A 13419-nucleotide genomic window follows, 5' to 3' on the forward strand; every position below is an offset into this window, starting at 1 on the left:
TCATTTTTATGCTAATCCTGTGCCTTCAATTAAATATACAGTCATCTTTATACAGGTTTAAAGGATTAAATAGCTGTAATGTGCTAAATTGGCGTCATATTTTTATTTTTTCGTCAAAAGGAACATCCGATTTTACACTCATAAAATAGACATATATTATGCAACATAATGATTCAAGAAGAAGAAGAAGAACCTACAGAATTAAACAATCTCACAGGTAAATAATGAATTATAATGTTTTAGTTGACAATTTACATTAAATAGTACGTACGTTATTCATTTAGATGGTGGAAAAAGAAAATATTTAAAAATCCAATTCAAGAAGATAAATTCTACTATTTCGATGCAATATTTTCTTCACTTATAATAAGCCCTTTAATAATATCCTACTGGCGTGGAACTTGGGGTTTGTTGGAAATTTACGATAATTATCTCTCATTTCCATCAACTTTTATTATTTCGACTGTGTTTATACTCTCTGCAACTCTCCTACGACCAGTCTTAGCGGATTACCTGCCAAAATTGCATTATTATCGGATATTACGTCTAAGTTACGTATATGCCTACGCCATCTTTAGTATTTTACAATGGCGCGACTATTGGATCTTCATAGATGATATTTCCTCCGTTGAATACAACTCTCAAGACAAAATAATCGGAGTTAATTTGAAATCACTTCTAATTATGGGGTGTGGCAGTATAGCTATGCTATTTTCGATGAAATGTATCGCCACTGTCGTGAGTACACCATTTCTGCTCACATTGGATGACATTGAGCCGTATTATTTTCCTACACGCTTCAGGTTCGAATTGGTAAGTGCTAATTTGTTATCTTAATAGAGCGAATTTTTAATAGAAACGTGATAATATAAGTTGAAGTGTGGACAAATAGCTACGTGCACACAAGAATTAACAGGAACACAATTACGTGCGATAGATACAGAGTCGTGAGGCACCTTGAACGTCAGAGTTAGTCCTAGACACTGGCGTTACCATGAGTGACCAAACGAAATTATTTTCCAAGCAAAAAGAAAAGCTTATCAAAATCGGCACGACTTACTATTTTAATAAAGACGACGATGTGAATACGAAATCAAAGTATACGTGTATGATATCATTGGATACATTCCTTTCGGTTTGTGTTATTACGCCATTAGTGATTTCCAACTGGCATGGAGTTTGGACATTGTTTGACTTACACGCTGATTTCTTTCCGCCCTACGAAACGTACGCGTTCGCGAATTGTATTTTGATTTGTTGGACGTTCATCCGACAAATCTTACACGAGTGGTTTGATAAACTGCAAGACCGCTACCAGAATGCCTACATTTGGCAAGTGTTTATACAAGTGTACATCGTACATTTTAATGTTATGGTGAATATGCAATGGAGGGCTGTGTTTATTATATTCGACATCATTACGGGATTGAAAATGACGCCGGCGGGTGCGAGCGGTGATAACGACACCATGCCGGTCTGGGTCTTCACAATTATATCAACAATAGCTCTGATCATATTGCGTGGATTGAGGAATACATTAGCTGTACCTTTTATCCTCGCACTTGATCATCCCACAGGAGTATTCCATTTTCCAACACGGTTTCGTACGCAGGTAATATTTTATACATAACCAAATAACATCCATTTTGAATTTTAAACCTCAAATTATTATGCGTACTGCTGGTTGCCTGTAAATTGCAACGTGAATGATAAGTTCATTTAAATACATATTAAATTAACGTTGATTTAATATTATTCATTACCAACAAGGTAAACTGACGTGTTAACGCACATAAGCAAAATAACAATTTGTTTTAACATTTTTAACGCAACACATACGACTTAAAAATGTGTTTGCTTCACGTTTTGTCGGAAAATTATCAATAAAAACAACTATGACAAAAACCCAAAGATAAATAATTTACCCATTAGCATATAATTACTTGTCAGTTAGTCTATATAAGTATAAATTTATTACGCCTAACGCATTCAAGAAATTGTCATGGAAGAAGTAAAAACTTTACTAGACAAACCCAAAGAAAACTTAATACAGTTCGGAACAACCTACTATTTTAGTGCAACATCGATAGACGATCATTTTAAAGACCCTAAAACACAAAAGAAATTAACACTAATTAAATCATTTGATACAATTGTCTCAGTGTTTGTTATAACACCTTTGTGCGTTGCCAACTGGCAGAGTGTTTGGTTCTTATACGATATACACGGTGATTTGTTCCCCATTTACGAAACATTCGCGTTTGCAAACTGTATTTTAATCGGATGGACCTTCCTCCGAGAAATAATTCAAGACACATTTAGAAAATACAAGCAAAAGTATCAAAATTGGTTGTTATGTCGCCTTATAAAATCCGTGTATATTCTGAACTACAATATGATGCTGGTGTTGCAATGGCGTGGGGCGTTCACTATATTTGATATGATTTCGTGCGTGAAACTAAACCAGTCTGGAGTTGCAACAAGTGCCTCAATTCGGACAACCCTCCTGATAACAGTCACTAGCGCTGGTTGGTTGCTGTTCCTGCAGAGTTTGCGAAATGCACTGGCCGTGCCTTTTATCATCGCGCTGGACAAGTCGAATAAAATATTTTTCTATCCGACACGATTTCGGACAGACGTAAGTGCATTATATTTCAATGAACTAATTACGTATGAATTATTGGTGCTAAATTGCTTTGAAGCGGTGTTAGTAAATCATTGTCACGTGAATGACTTGAACATACACGGATGGTTGTTGATGGCGTAATGTCGCGACTATAATTTAACTGTGCATAAAAATACAATAACAATTAGCGAGATATCAAATTTGGCATATTACTATCAATATGCTTATTATAGCTATGAAAAACTTATTTCTGAATAAATAAATGCACAAATAACATTCTTCTTAGAACATAACATGCTAATTCAGTATTGCTAGCGCCATCTAGCCATAAAATATTAAGTTAATAGTTATAATTGTGCATACATTAGATAAAGGACTGTAAATAATTGATTTAATGGCAGAAAATAATTAATTTCTTGTCTAGGCAATGTCTTTGGCTTAGTATGCCAGTGTAAGTTAGAAACCGTAAATGATTCACTCCATTGTCATGATTTTCATGCTCTAGGTACTTACGACTCTCGTTTGGTCACAAGTCGCAACTTCTTTAGTAAAGATTTAGTTTTCGCATAACGCTCGGGTGTCATTGTCGCATTGCAAGATGCAAGAACGTGCAAGCGTACAACCGGCAAAAGTATCAAAATTCGCCTTGGATTTTGATGATTCTAATTCGGAAACTGCTACGACTAAATTTGTGATTGTAGTGACAATTTTAGGAATAATTTTTTTCATCGTAAGTATTAATGAATATATTCAATATTTATTTAAATTTTTAAACAACAATAATTTATTTCCTGTTTATAGGTTTTATATTTAATCATTATTCTTAAAAGTGATAATCATGAGAATGGAGAAGTTAAAATCTTAAAACCAAATGAAAATCAGACAACAAATGAAATAATTAATAATTTCACTAAAAATAACACCGAAATTAAAGAGGAAAATGCGAGAGCAGAAAAATTAACATCACCTGTTGGCAAATATCCACCGAGACCATTTATAAATAATTTTCGTGGTCCATCGCCCGCTAGTTTTCATCCGACGAGACCAAGACCAACTGGAGTTACGTATGCACAATTACAAAACTACAATTTCGGGTCACAAGTACGCACACCTCATAATATACAAGACATAATTGGATTTATAGTACCCAGCGATAAGAAAAAACACTCGCACTACATGAATACAAATTCGCATGATCCATTTTACCCATACAAACCGAAAGATCCAAGTGATATTAATCTGCTAGCGACAGCTAATTTGAGATTTGCACCGCCTATCTGGAAAGAAATTAATACCAACCCGGCGCCTTCGTCATCATCAATACACCCACAAGAATCACCCATTTACGAACCTCAAGCGACTAAAAACTCAAAAGCATTAACCTTGACACTGAACGTATTCCCAATGGCTAACGATCCAAGAAGAGAACACTTTTACGCCGTCTCCAATAATATGATGCCCAACAATATGGTTAATAAACAAATGCAACGGAAAATGATAATCCACTTAAATCTTTTTCAAAACGAGTTGTTAAATCGTGGAGAAGAAGTTGCTGATGAAGACTACGAAATTGAGAGGAATCTGATCGAAAGAAGTATGCATGGCCTTCAACAAGTACTCAACAAGAATATAAAACATTAATCAAAGTTTTAAGGAGTAATTTTGAACATGGTGATATTATTTGACACATGGTTTAATTTCACACCTTTGTACACCTGTTCTCCTTTTGTGAGCATCAAAATGTAGCGCATATTTGAAGTGTATCTAATTGTTGAGTAACATCTCACACAATTGATCATCAGACTGCGACTTCTGACAATTATCTCTGAAAATTACAAGACTGCAACTCTAGCACGAGCTCAATTATTAATTTCAAGTAAAAGTTTAAGTAAAGATGCATTCGTATTAAATTTCTACAAATAGACCACTTGATTTATAATATGCCTTTGTCATTATAATGATAACAATAAAATGTTGTTTAGAAACCGTGAATTTATTAAGTATGTAGATATATGAAATGGCAAATATTATCTTATTATGTTTGTGATTGTGGCAATAAATCATAGCTGACTGAGGCTTCTTATATAAACATAATACCTGCACGAATACTTTTAGAGCTATATAAGTACCACACCTATTAATAAACAATCAACGTTTTATTTTGATGTGTTGAAAAGTGGGTGATGGTCTTATAGTTATACAAATTTGGCACTATTGCTAAATGTCACGTGATAATTCTTAATCCATTGGAGCAATTTGCAAAAGTTGGCATTTAAAATTTGGATCTGAAGGTTTCTTTTGCGTGTGCAGACGTGTATCGAATTAATTTTTGTTTACATTGGTTTAATTATTACACATTGGCAAATAGTAATCATCATTAGCCAATATTTGTTACATAAATACTAAATTAATATATTGTTTTTCTTCGTGTACTGTTACTGTATCAATGTGATTGACTTTTAACATATTTTTACCTAAGGATCGTCAATTGTCGATTTTAAGATTATACGCATTCGTCAAACGACCCGTCCGCGACCAGTGGGCCTAAGTTGACCTCAAATTAAATTTATATGCGAAATAACGTTAAATTTTATTCTGCGAATCTAAAACTACATGCAGATTTTTAATTTACAATAAGTAATAAAAAATTAATACTTAAGTACATGAATATAAAATGCCACGGATTAATCCAAACACTTTGTATTTTGCGCGTTGTTTTAGAGAGTTGAATGGCACTGAACTTGCTTGGTATAATAAATATTATTTTTAAATTACACACGCACATAAACACAAAAAACATCCGAAAAAAATAAAACAATCATACATTAAAAACATTGATTACTTCTGCCAACACGAAACAATTTGATTTTCAGAAAATATAGAACTGTATACAAATATATTCCAAAGACTTCCAAAGATAATTGAGGTCCAGTGGAAAATTTCCTCCTTACAAGCCACTTGCATTTAGTAAAACATTAATATGACTCAAGTAACTTTGTTATGCACAGATAAGATAACTTTCTTTATGAATGCACAACGCGCCATGAATAATGCACTCGTCTACTCATTCATTCACTCATTCACAGTTCAACAAGTTATTTTTCGTTTTTATTTATCCCAGAAATTACGGTCGCCGAGCAAAAATTGCCAGTCGGTTGCGCACACAATAAAAACGTATTATTGAAGTAAATGAAATTGAATTAACACGGCGGGGACAAGAAATAATTCGCGATATTGAATGAAGTGAACCGTAAACAGGACCAGACTATGTAATAAGTAACCTGAAGCATGAAATATTTATGAAGAATGCGAAAAGTACAAATAATTAAAACCGGAATGAATCAATACAGGTTTATGCGTTGATTACAAGAGTTTATAATGGTCAATTGTTTTCTTATCGTATACTAATACTTAACGGGTTGGAATGCGGCCAAAAATGCATTTGTGAGCAAAAACATGATTTTGGGTTTAGTAAAGTCTTGGTAACATGAGCGCGTTGAAAGATTTTGATCTTAATCCAACACTGTGGTGCGCTTTATCATCTTGAGCAGCGTATGCGGAATGACAATACTTTTCCTCTGCAACAAACACATCGCGCGATCCGCGCATTGCTTGTGTTTGTTTGATAGTAGTTAATGTATTTGATTGTCATCACGTGGGTTCCCCTCCAGCACGACGAGGGTGTCCGCGCTGGCGGCTGGCTCGCGTGCACCGCTATATACGCAGACGAATATCCAAATCGACATTAACAAATTCACGAGTGATGGACAGCGATGAGGTGTGGTGTGGTGCGAAAGTGTTGCGGCTGCTGATAGAAGCGGCACGGCCGTAATGCGCGACGACGATGCGGGGCAGCACGGCAGGAATCGAAAGCACCCTCGCGCGGGGTGCCAGTGCGTCGCATGATGCGCTCCTCTCTGTCCTCGACAGACTCTTCGCGTCGCTCATCCTCACGCCGGCGGTGGTCAGCTACTGGCGCAGCGTGTGGGTGCTGATGAGCATTTACGTCTTCCCTGACGACGAGCTCTACAGCGCGATTGCATCCACCGCCATCGGTATCATCGGTCATCTATTCTTCACGCTCACACAGCATGTCTTCGAGCATCTGCATCCTGATAAGAATCGTCTGGTGTACTATGCGACTTCCCGCGCGTATACATTTTGTTTCGCATTCATCGGCGTGAATGGATGGCGCGGCCCGTGGAATCTACTTGATCAAGTGACAATCACCGAAGGTGGTACGGTGGCGGCAACAGCCCTTGTTGGTGTTATTGCGCTTGCGGCAATTAGAGCGCTTCGGAATGTCACCGCGCCGCCATTCGCGATCGCCACCGATTATGTGGAGGGCTACTTTAAAGTGGTCACGATGTTTCGCGTCACAGTTGAGTGTTTTAGGCGCCATGTTAAATATTTCTTAATATTTCACGTGTGAATTAACATTAAAAACTGTTATTATATCGCAGTGTGTTTTTCTTTAATTCCAGCTGGTGCAGAAGACTTCGCTGTACATTCTAGACTGTTTGTTCTCGGTGCTAATTGTGGGCACTCTTGTGGTGTTCGTATGGCGCGGCGCATGGGTGCTCATCGACATTTACCTATTTCCGGAAAACGAAGCGTGGTCAGCGTGGGCCAGTCTGGTAAGTGTCCAAATTATCATTATCACATTAACCACACAATCGTTGAATAAACTGGTCCAGGCGCGCATTCATGCGCGAATTTGCATTGTTATCAAATTGGTAACAACACACCATTGTCAACCTCTTTATTGCAATATAATAAGAGCACATGCCACCGATTTTTTTTATTGTTTATGTTACGTAAAAATAACTGTCAAAAGATGAAATATTATTTTCATACATGAAATCTGCGCAAAAAAAAAACATTCGTGTAGCAATTTTAAAGCATTCAAATTCGCGACTATAAAAATGATGGAACACGTGTAAAAAGTAAATTTCGTGTATTGAGGAAGTAATCAATTATTATGTTATCATCCACACGCAAAACGACGCTCACATTCAATGTCTCCAGGAATCATTAAGTTATTAAAATCGAAAATACAAGACGCAGTCAAGCATTCATTGTAGATCATAATCACGTGCACAATTATGTTGGCGAGACGCAAAATAGGAAACTCGCCATTTCTAGCAAAAAAAATCGCCTTGAAGCCATTCTAACCACTTTAAGAGTTACGTACCAGAACGTACGCATAATCAACACCATTAAATGAATTTAGACACATTTAGATCAATAGCCTCGGAGGAAATTTCTAAAAATTTCATATTTTTCAGGCTATAGGCTACATGGTAGTCGCCATTGCTTTCCTGTTGCAACCAGTAATGCGATGGCTTTGCGATCGCTTAAACGGAGCTATGCGACTTTTGGCTGCTGATGTGTTCCTGCTTTTTTCATTGCTAGGCACCGTCAATGTATGGCGCGGAATTTGGAACTTATTAAACATCTATTTCCTACCAGGTATGTTCACGTCACGCAACTAACACAATATAACTGTGATTACATCTTGTACCTTCAAAACAGAAAATATGGAATTAAGTTGTTGGATTACTCATTGGGTGAGTCTGATTTTGTTGATTCTGCTCGGCTGCTCGAATTCACTGCTCGTGCGCGGTGTCTACATTGACGCTGAAGAACCAGCTGGGAAATGTGTCGTCTTTCCCTGCTACTACCTGCGGCTTATCTTCCAACAAGAACGCGAAAAGAAGCACAAAAATGGCGTGCAAATGGTTTCGGCCACCAAGATCAAACAAGAAAAACAAGAAGAAAATGACAATCACGTAGTGGCTGTCAACATAGACGCCGGTAATCATATATGACAAAAGTTGGGCCTCGTTATCAATTACTTTATTAATCATTTTATTTTATTGCTATTGCGGTGCAACGAGACTCAAAGACAAACCGCTTTGTTTCTTCGTTCCATGCACGCACAATAGTAGCTGATATATTGTATTATGCAGTTATTTATTTGCGAATCAATGAGATTAATATCGACTATATTAATCGTACTAATGTTACGTTAGTTTTATAATGCTCACTTAGGTCTCTTTTACTGACACGTTAGAAATGTATAATATATGCAGCATGTAAGACGCGTATAATATGGGTCTTTATATGCGTATTTTCGGGGATGACCACATTGTTTGTTGTTTTGTGGATTTGTGTAATAAAATCGGTTGAAAACGGATCACTTGTGCAGGTAATTTATTATGAATACACGTAAAAAACAAATATGACGTATGTTTACGAAGCGACAGAGGAAATTTTATTCGTTCGTAATGATGTCTTTTGTTGCGCCGGGCGCATGCGAACGCAGCACCAAACAGTAATTAATAAATTGACGTCCGCAATCAGCTCATAATTGCGCAAAATGTTCGTCCAGAGCGGCCACATCTGGGTCAGGATGTCACTAATTCGCATAATCGAATGAGAATGAAGGTAATTTCATTGGTCAGGATCTTGCTCCTTCAAATAACTAAATTGTCGGTCGCCCATTAAAAATGAACTCTATATGTACGCGTATGTACTACTAACGGCTATGAATATTTTTAGTAACACAACATAAACAGATTAGATTCATTTGAATTTGTTAAATAAGAATAGAGCAGGTCTACCAGAATTAAGGTGTATGATTGGTTGACTATACACAAAAAAGTAAAACGTTACTTAAGTAGTGTATATAATACACGACTTAAGTGATAGATGGCGGATTGGTCCTAAAAACCGCAATAAATTCCGAAACCACAACTGTTTACGCCTGTTCACGCCTCATACAATGCCAAATCGGGAATACCCATAATTTACATTTAAAAACACGCTAACACGTTAATACATGTCGTAAAATTTGCTGTTTTCAATTTTGCACGCGATGGTTAATATAAAAAAGTAGGATTTCCCAAATCTGTATTAATTCGAATCATCTTTTCGCAAATACGTAAAAGTGTATTAATAGTGCGCAAAAATAGCAAACTCCTTGGACTTTCAGCACTATCATTGTTAAAACATCGAGGTCGTTCATATCACTAGAATCGCCACTTGTGAAAATATTTGGTTCCGTGAATGGCGACTTCAGCCCACAGTAAACAAGATAATTTACTAATTCCGGAAATAAAAGCAAATATTGTACAAACTGCGGCTGTGGTTATAAAGAAAATAAGCAATACATCGTTATGAATCTACGCCAATATATAACTAGTCTATTAATAAATTATATACAACTAGTAATCAGGAAGAAAGTCGAAAAAACCCACATACAGCTTCTGGTTCAAACACATACGAGTATTACGATTCTTTCAAAGCAAGGTTGAGATGGTGATTTATACCTCAATAAAAAAAGGAGCGTTGATGAGGAATAATAAGAATCGAATTAGGAAGGTAGGTATAAACTTGTGATTTTTTTCCAACTGGAAATTCCTATCAAAAGCCATCCGGTCAAGCAAGGTCCGTTATCGCGGTTGTGTAAACGATACACGACAACAACTTGCCACCGCTGTGAAAGAGTCCCGCGCGCCACAACGCGAACACGTCCATGACTCCCATGCTAGAATCGAATAAACTGCGACGAACCACGGAGTGAACCACCTTGTTTGTACCGAATCATCTTCATTACCTAGCCAGACATGTTGAAACTGTTTATGTATCTTTGCTGCGCGGTTATACTGCCGTACCATGTGAGGCTAGAGTCGGACTTGGGCTTTCCGGAACAAGAACATCTCGACATAGAGCGCAACAAAGTAAGTGACACAAACAAACCCCTAATATATACTGATTATCACTTCCTACAAATATCACTCTGCACACCAGACTAGAATACCGCTTTACATACCCGGAAAATGCCAACCCAATCAATTGCTCTATCCTGGTGACCAAAAAACGGATTGGATCTGCGATTGTAAGCCAGGTAAGTGTGCAATATTTATGCGAAATCAAGATGTGAGCTAATTTGCATCTAGCTTTCGTTCCGAACGTGTATACTAACTAAATTTGAAGGTTACTTGTATTATGCACCAATGGACGGCTGCTACGAGGCATTCCGGCAAGGTCCGTGCGCGATCAACGAGTACCTGACACTTCCAAGCGGCGAATTCAATCCGAAATGTACAGTAAATCCGTGCAAAACAGACGGATACGCTTTGTAAGTACTTTCCAAAGCAATTTATAAGAATAAAACTAATTTCTTTTTTGTATTAGATATAATAATACATGCCACCAGCTTAATAAACCAGGTGGACCTTGTAATCTGCAAAAAGGCGATGGTGTTTTCGGGGTGGACAGTTCAACATTATCACTGGGTTGTATCAAAGGCGCTGATCGTATATCTATGATTCTACCAACTAACGATTGCCCGCCAGGAAGTCAGCGAAATCGGAATGGGTGTAAACCATAGTAATTAATACCGCGTATCAGATTGATCAATCACAGAATACAAACAACAATCACACTGCCTTGACCATTCAACACTTAAATTCAGAATTCAAAGAAAGACTTACCGACTTTATGACACTTCAAACGAGAAAGTTGTAAAATTATTAATAGCGTTGCATGCAATACACAATGTCACGTTGTAAGAAGAGAAGCGTTAGCATTAGGAAAACAAACAGCGGCTCACTACACTGTGCCGGCGATGCGTGCTGGTCATGCTAGCATACATATTTCAATCTACAATAGAGCATGAATGCGTTGAGGCATATATGTGACTCACAACAACATAAACAAGTTCATATCGTTGCTGGAAATGGTTGGAATAATCGACCTTCAATATGTGTGCAAGCATCGCAGGAATTTAAGTATTTCGTTAACTGAGATTTGTATGCTTGGTTGCATATAATTCTGACTGTCATGTGCTTTTATATGAATTTAATAAATCTGGACAATGAGTTTGTGTAAACCTATTATTATTATTATCGTTACTTGTAGAATATTTATAATCAACTCAACCTACTTTTGAAAAGTTTAATGTTCAATATTTTACCAGCGCCATTTGAGGCATTCGATAAAATAGCGAACAATTCATAGAATGTTAATTAGAAACGTAATAACATAATAACAACGTGGGCACAAAGGCAAAGCTTTAATACGTGACTCGCATCTTAATTTGTTCGATGGTGCGTTGAAGTGCAATATTCTCGCTTTGCAAATAGTCAATTTTCAATTTGTTTGATTCGATGTGTTGCGACATATCTTCGATAGGATTAGGTTTATTTCCAGTCCATGGACCACCTAAAAAATACAAATAGATATTGCATCATAATGAAGGTAATACTGTGGGTAATAAAGGCTTCACGCCTATATAATAAATTAGTGAACAATAACTGTTTATTCACTTACAATGCTCTTTAGAACGGATATTTTCATTTGCTGCAAGCATCATGTTACACGCTTTCAAATTACTTGCATTAAGCTGGAATTTAATAAACACGCACGTGGTTAGATTGATGGTAAGCCGATTATGTGTCTGCGCATTATTAAACAATTAGCTACACCTGAAGCAAGCGCGATCGGGATTGCAACAACGTCATTTTTTGCGCACAAATATCAATGGAGGTAATTATTTGCTGCGCCACGCTCGATTCGATTTCTTTGAATGTTTCCAAGTGTTGTGCTAGAGTTTGCAGCGATTTAGTTTGCAAAGCGTTGATTTGTTGTTGATTTTCTTGCTGTTGTAGGTTGTCATTGATGGTCGATAAAAAGCGTTCACATTTATCGCACGCTTCCGAAATGGCCGCCGATGATTCAAGCAACTGTTGCAACTCACTGACAAATCTTTCATGCAATACATCCACTTTATTTGTCAGCGTTTTTAACGCAGCTTCATCTATAATATTGAAATAAAGAAGAATGCTAATAGATAAAGCAATTATTAGCGCCTACTTTGCGCAAAGTTAGCTTCGCTCTCTGCTATATAATTTACAAAGTCGTTCATCAGCTTGTCATATTGCTGTTGTAATGAGGCGTGACTTTCGTTCAACGCTTGATAATCGTCAAGGAATAAGCGGAGATCGGCGTGAATTGCATCGCACATTATGTTCATAGATTGTGAATTGTTCAATGTGGAAAGATTGTTTCTAACTTTACATCTGCACAATAAAAATAACATAGCGCAATTTGTATTTGTAGCAAATATAGCACAATTGTACCTACCTAGCATTTTTTAAGTTTATAAAACTTATTGATTCTTCAAACTTATCTGTTATGGTATTTAAATGTTTAAATAAAACTATGCAAGACTGACAGTCGCCATCTTGCAGTTGTATACTCCCTTCAGGTAAATCCGTCTGTGTCTGGACGTCTCGAGTTATGAATTGTTTCTTATTCTGAAAGAGCTTGAACGCACTCAACTTATCGATGATAATCCGGCTCAATGAGCTCATAGTAAGTCGTTTTGGTTTACGCAAATTAGAATGCAATTCAGTAAATTCTTCAAGTTTTATGAGCACAATATTCAATATTAAATACACTCTAAAAGATTAACATATGTAAAGAAATAGTTATGTGTAAAATTATAGTAATTACCTATCAATAATATTCTCTAGAACGTTTTGATAACTTGAAGAATTTAAGGCACAACAATAATTAATATCCTCGTATGTTTTGGTAGGATTTACCCAAGATATTACTTTGTTAAGGTCTACAACTGATTTTAGATTCAATATGAGCATATTTAGTTCATAAAGTTCACTGGTAAAAAAGTTCATTTTATTCATATCTGACATATTTTTGACTAAATTATGTCAACAATTCACAGAAAATTGTCATTTTTTTGTTGCATTTTGATATTATTC

General features: G+C 36.5%; 4 protein-coding genes and 1 long non-coding RNA gene across 7 annotated transcripts; 4 read left to right on the forward strand and 1 right to left on the reverse strand.

Moving 5' to 3' along the window:
* Positions 1-941: 941 nt before the first annotated feature.
* fusl (transmembrane protein fuseless) lies at positions 942-8825 on the forward strand. 2 transcript variants are annotated; one of them, XM_065317181.1, is made up of 4 exons: positions 942-1612; positions 7111-7263; positions 7915-8098; positions 8162-8825. In XM_065317181.1, the coding sequence occupies exons 1-4, from the start codon at positions 995-997 to the stop codon at positions 8455-8457; spliced, it is 1251 nt and encodes a 416-aa protein (XP_065173253.1). In that variant the 5' UTR covers positions 942-994; the 3' UTR covers positions 8458-8825. The 2 variants fall into 2 exon arrangements, with proteins under 2 accessions (XP_065173253.1, XP_065173254.1); XM_065317182.1 differs by lacking the exon at positions 942-1612 and adding an exon at positions 6340-7007.
* Positions 2610-4720, forward strand: LOC135803541 (uncharacterized). Of its 2 annotated transcripts, XM_065317183.1 has the most exons (3): positions 2610-2638; positions 3132-3356; positions 3428-4720. In XM_065317183.1, exons 2-3 carry the CDS (start codon positions 3225-3227, stop codon positions 4265-4267), a joined length of 972 nt encoding a protein of 323 aa, XP_065173255.1. In that variant the 5' UTR covers positions 2610-2638; positions 3132-3224; the 3' UTR covers positions 4268-4720. The 2 variants fall into 2 exon arrangements, with proteins under 2 accessions (XP_065173255.1, XP_065173257.1); XM_065317185.1 differs by lacking the exon at positions 2610-2638 and having other exon boundaries at positions 3013-3356.
* A 716-nt stretch (positions 8826-9541) lies between the features above and the next one.
* LOC135803543 (uncharacterized) lies at positions 9542-11525 on the forward strand. Its single transcript, XM_065317190.1, has 4 exons — positions 9542-10371; positions 10442-10538; positions 10628-10772; positions 10829-11525. The coding sequence occupies exons 1-4, from the start codon at positions 10258-10260 to the stop codon at positions 11022-11024; spliced, it is 552 nt and encodes a 183-aa protein (XP_065173262.1). The 5' UTR covers positions 9542-10257; the 3' UTR covers positions 11025-11525.
* Positions 11526-11693: 168 nt separating this feature from the next.
* LOC135803539 (uncharacterized) lies at positions 11694-13342 on the reverse strand. The gene is made up of 6 exons (XM_065317180.1): positions 13151-13342; positions 12779-13096; positions 12509-12714; positions 12121-12452; positions 11966-12038; positions 11694-11857 (listed from the first exon to the last, which is right to left on the reverse strand). Exons 1-6 carry the CDS (start codon positions 13339-13341, stop codon positions 11709-11711), a joined length of 1269 nt encoding a protein of 422 aa, XP_065173252.1. The 5' UTR covers position 13342; the 3' UTR covers positions 11694-11708.
* Positions 11771-12490, forward strand: LOC135803544 (uncharacterized). Its single transcript, XR_010550833.1, has 3 exons — positions 11771-11893; positions 11978-12181; positions 12304-12490. It is a non-coding gene; the product is annotated as an uncharacterized lncRNA (long non-coding RNA).
* Positions 13343-13419: the final 77 nt, after the last annotated feature.

The sequence above is a fragment of the Atheta coriaria genome, unplaced genomic scaffold (genome assembly GCF_025399875.1).
Source record: "Atheta coriaria isolate IRGN ID8LTWV9N9 unplaced genomic scaffold, Caltech_Dcor_3.1 hic_scaffold_3_pilon, whole genome shotgun sequence".
Classification (NCBI taxonomy): Eukaryota; Metazoa; Arthropoda; class Insecta; order Coleoptera; family Staphylinidae; genus Dalotia; species Dalotia coriaria.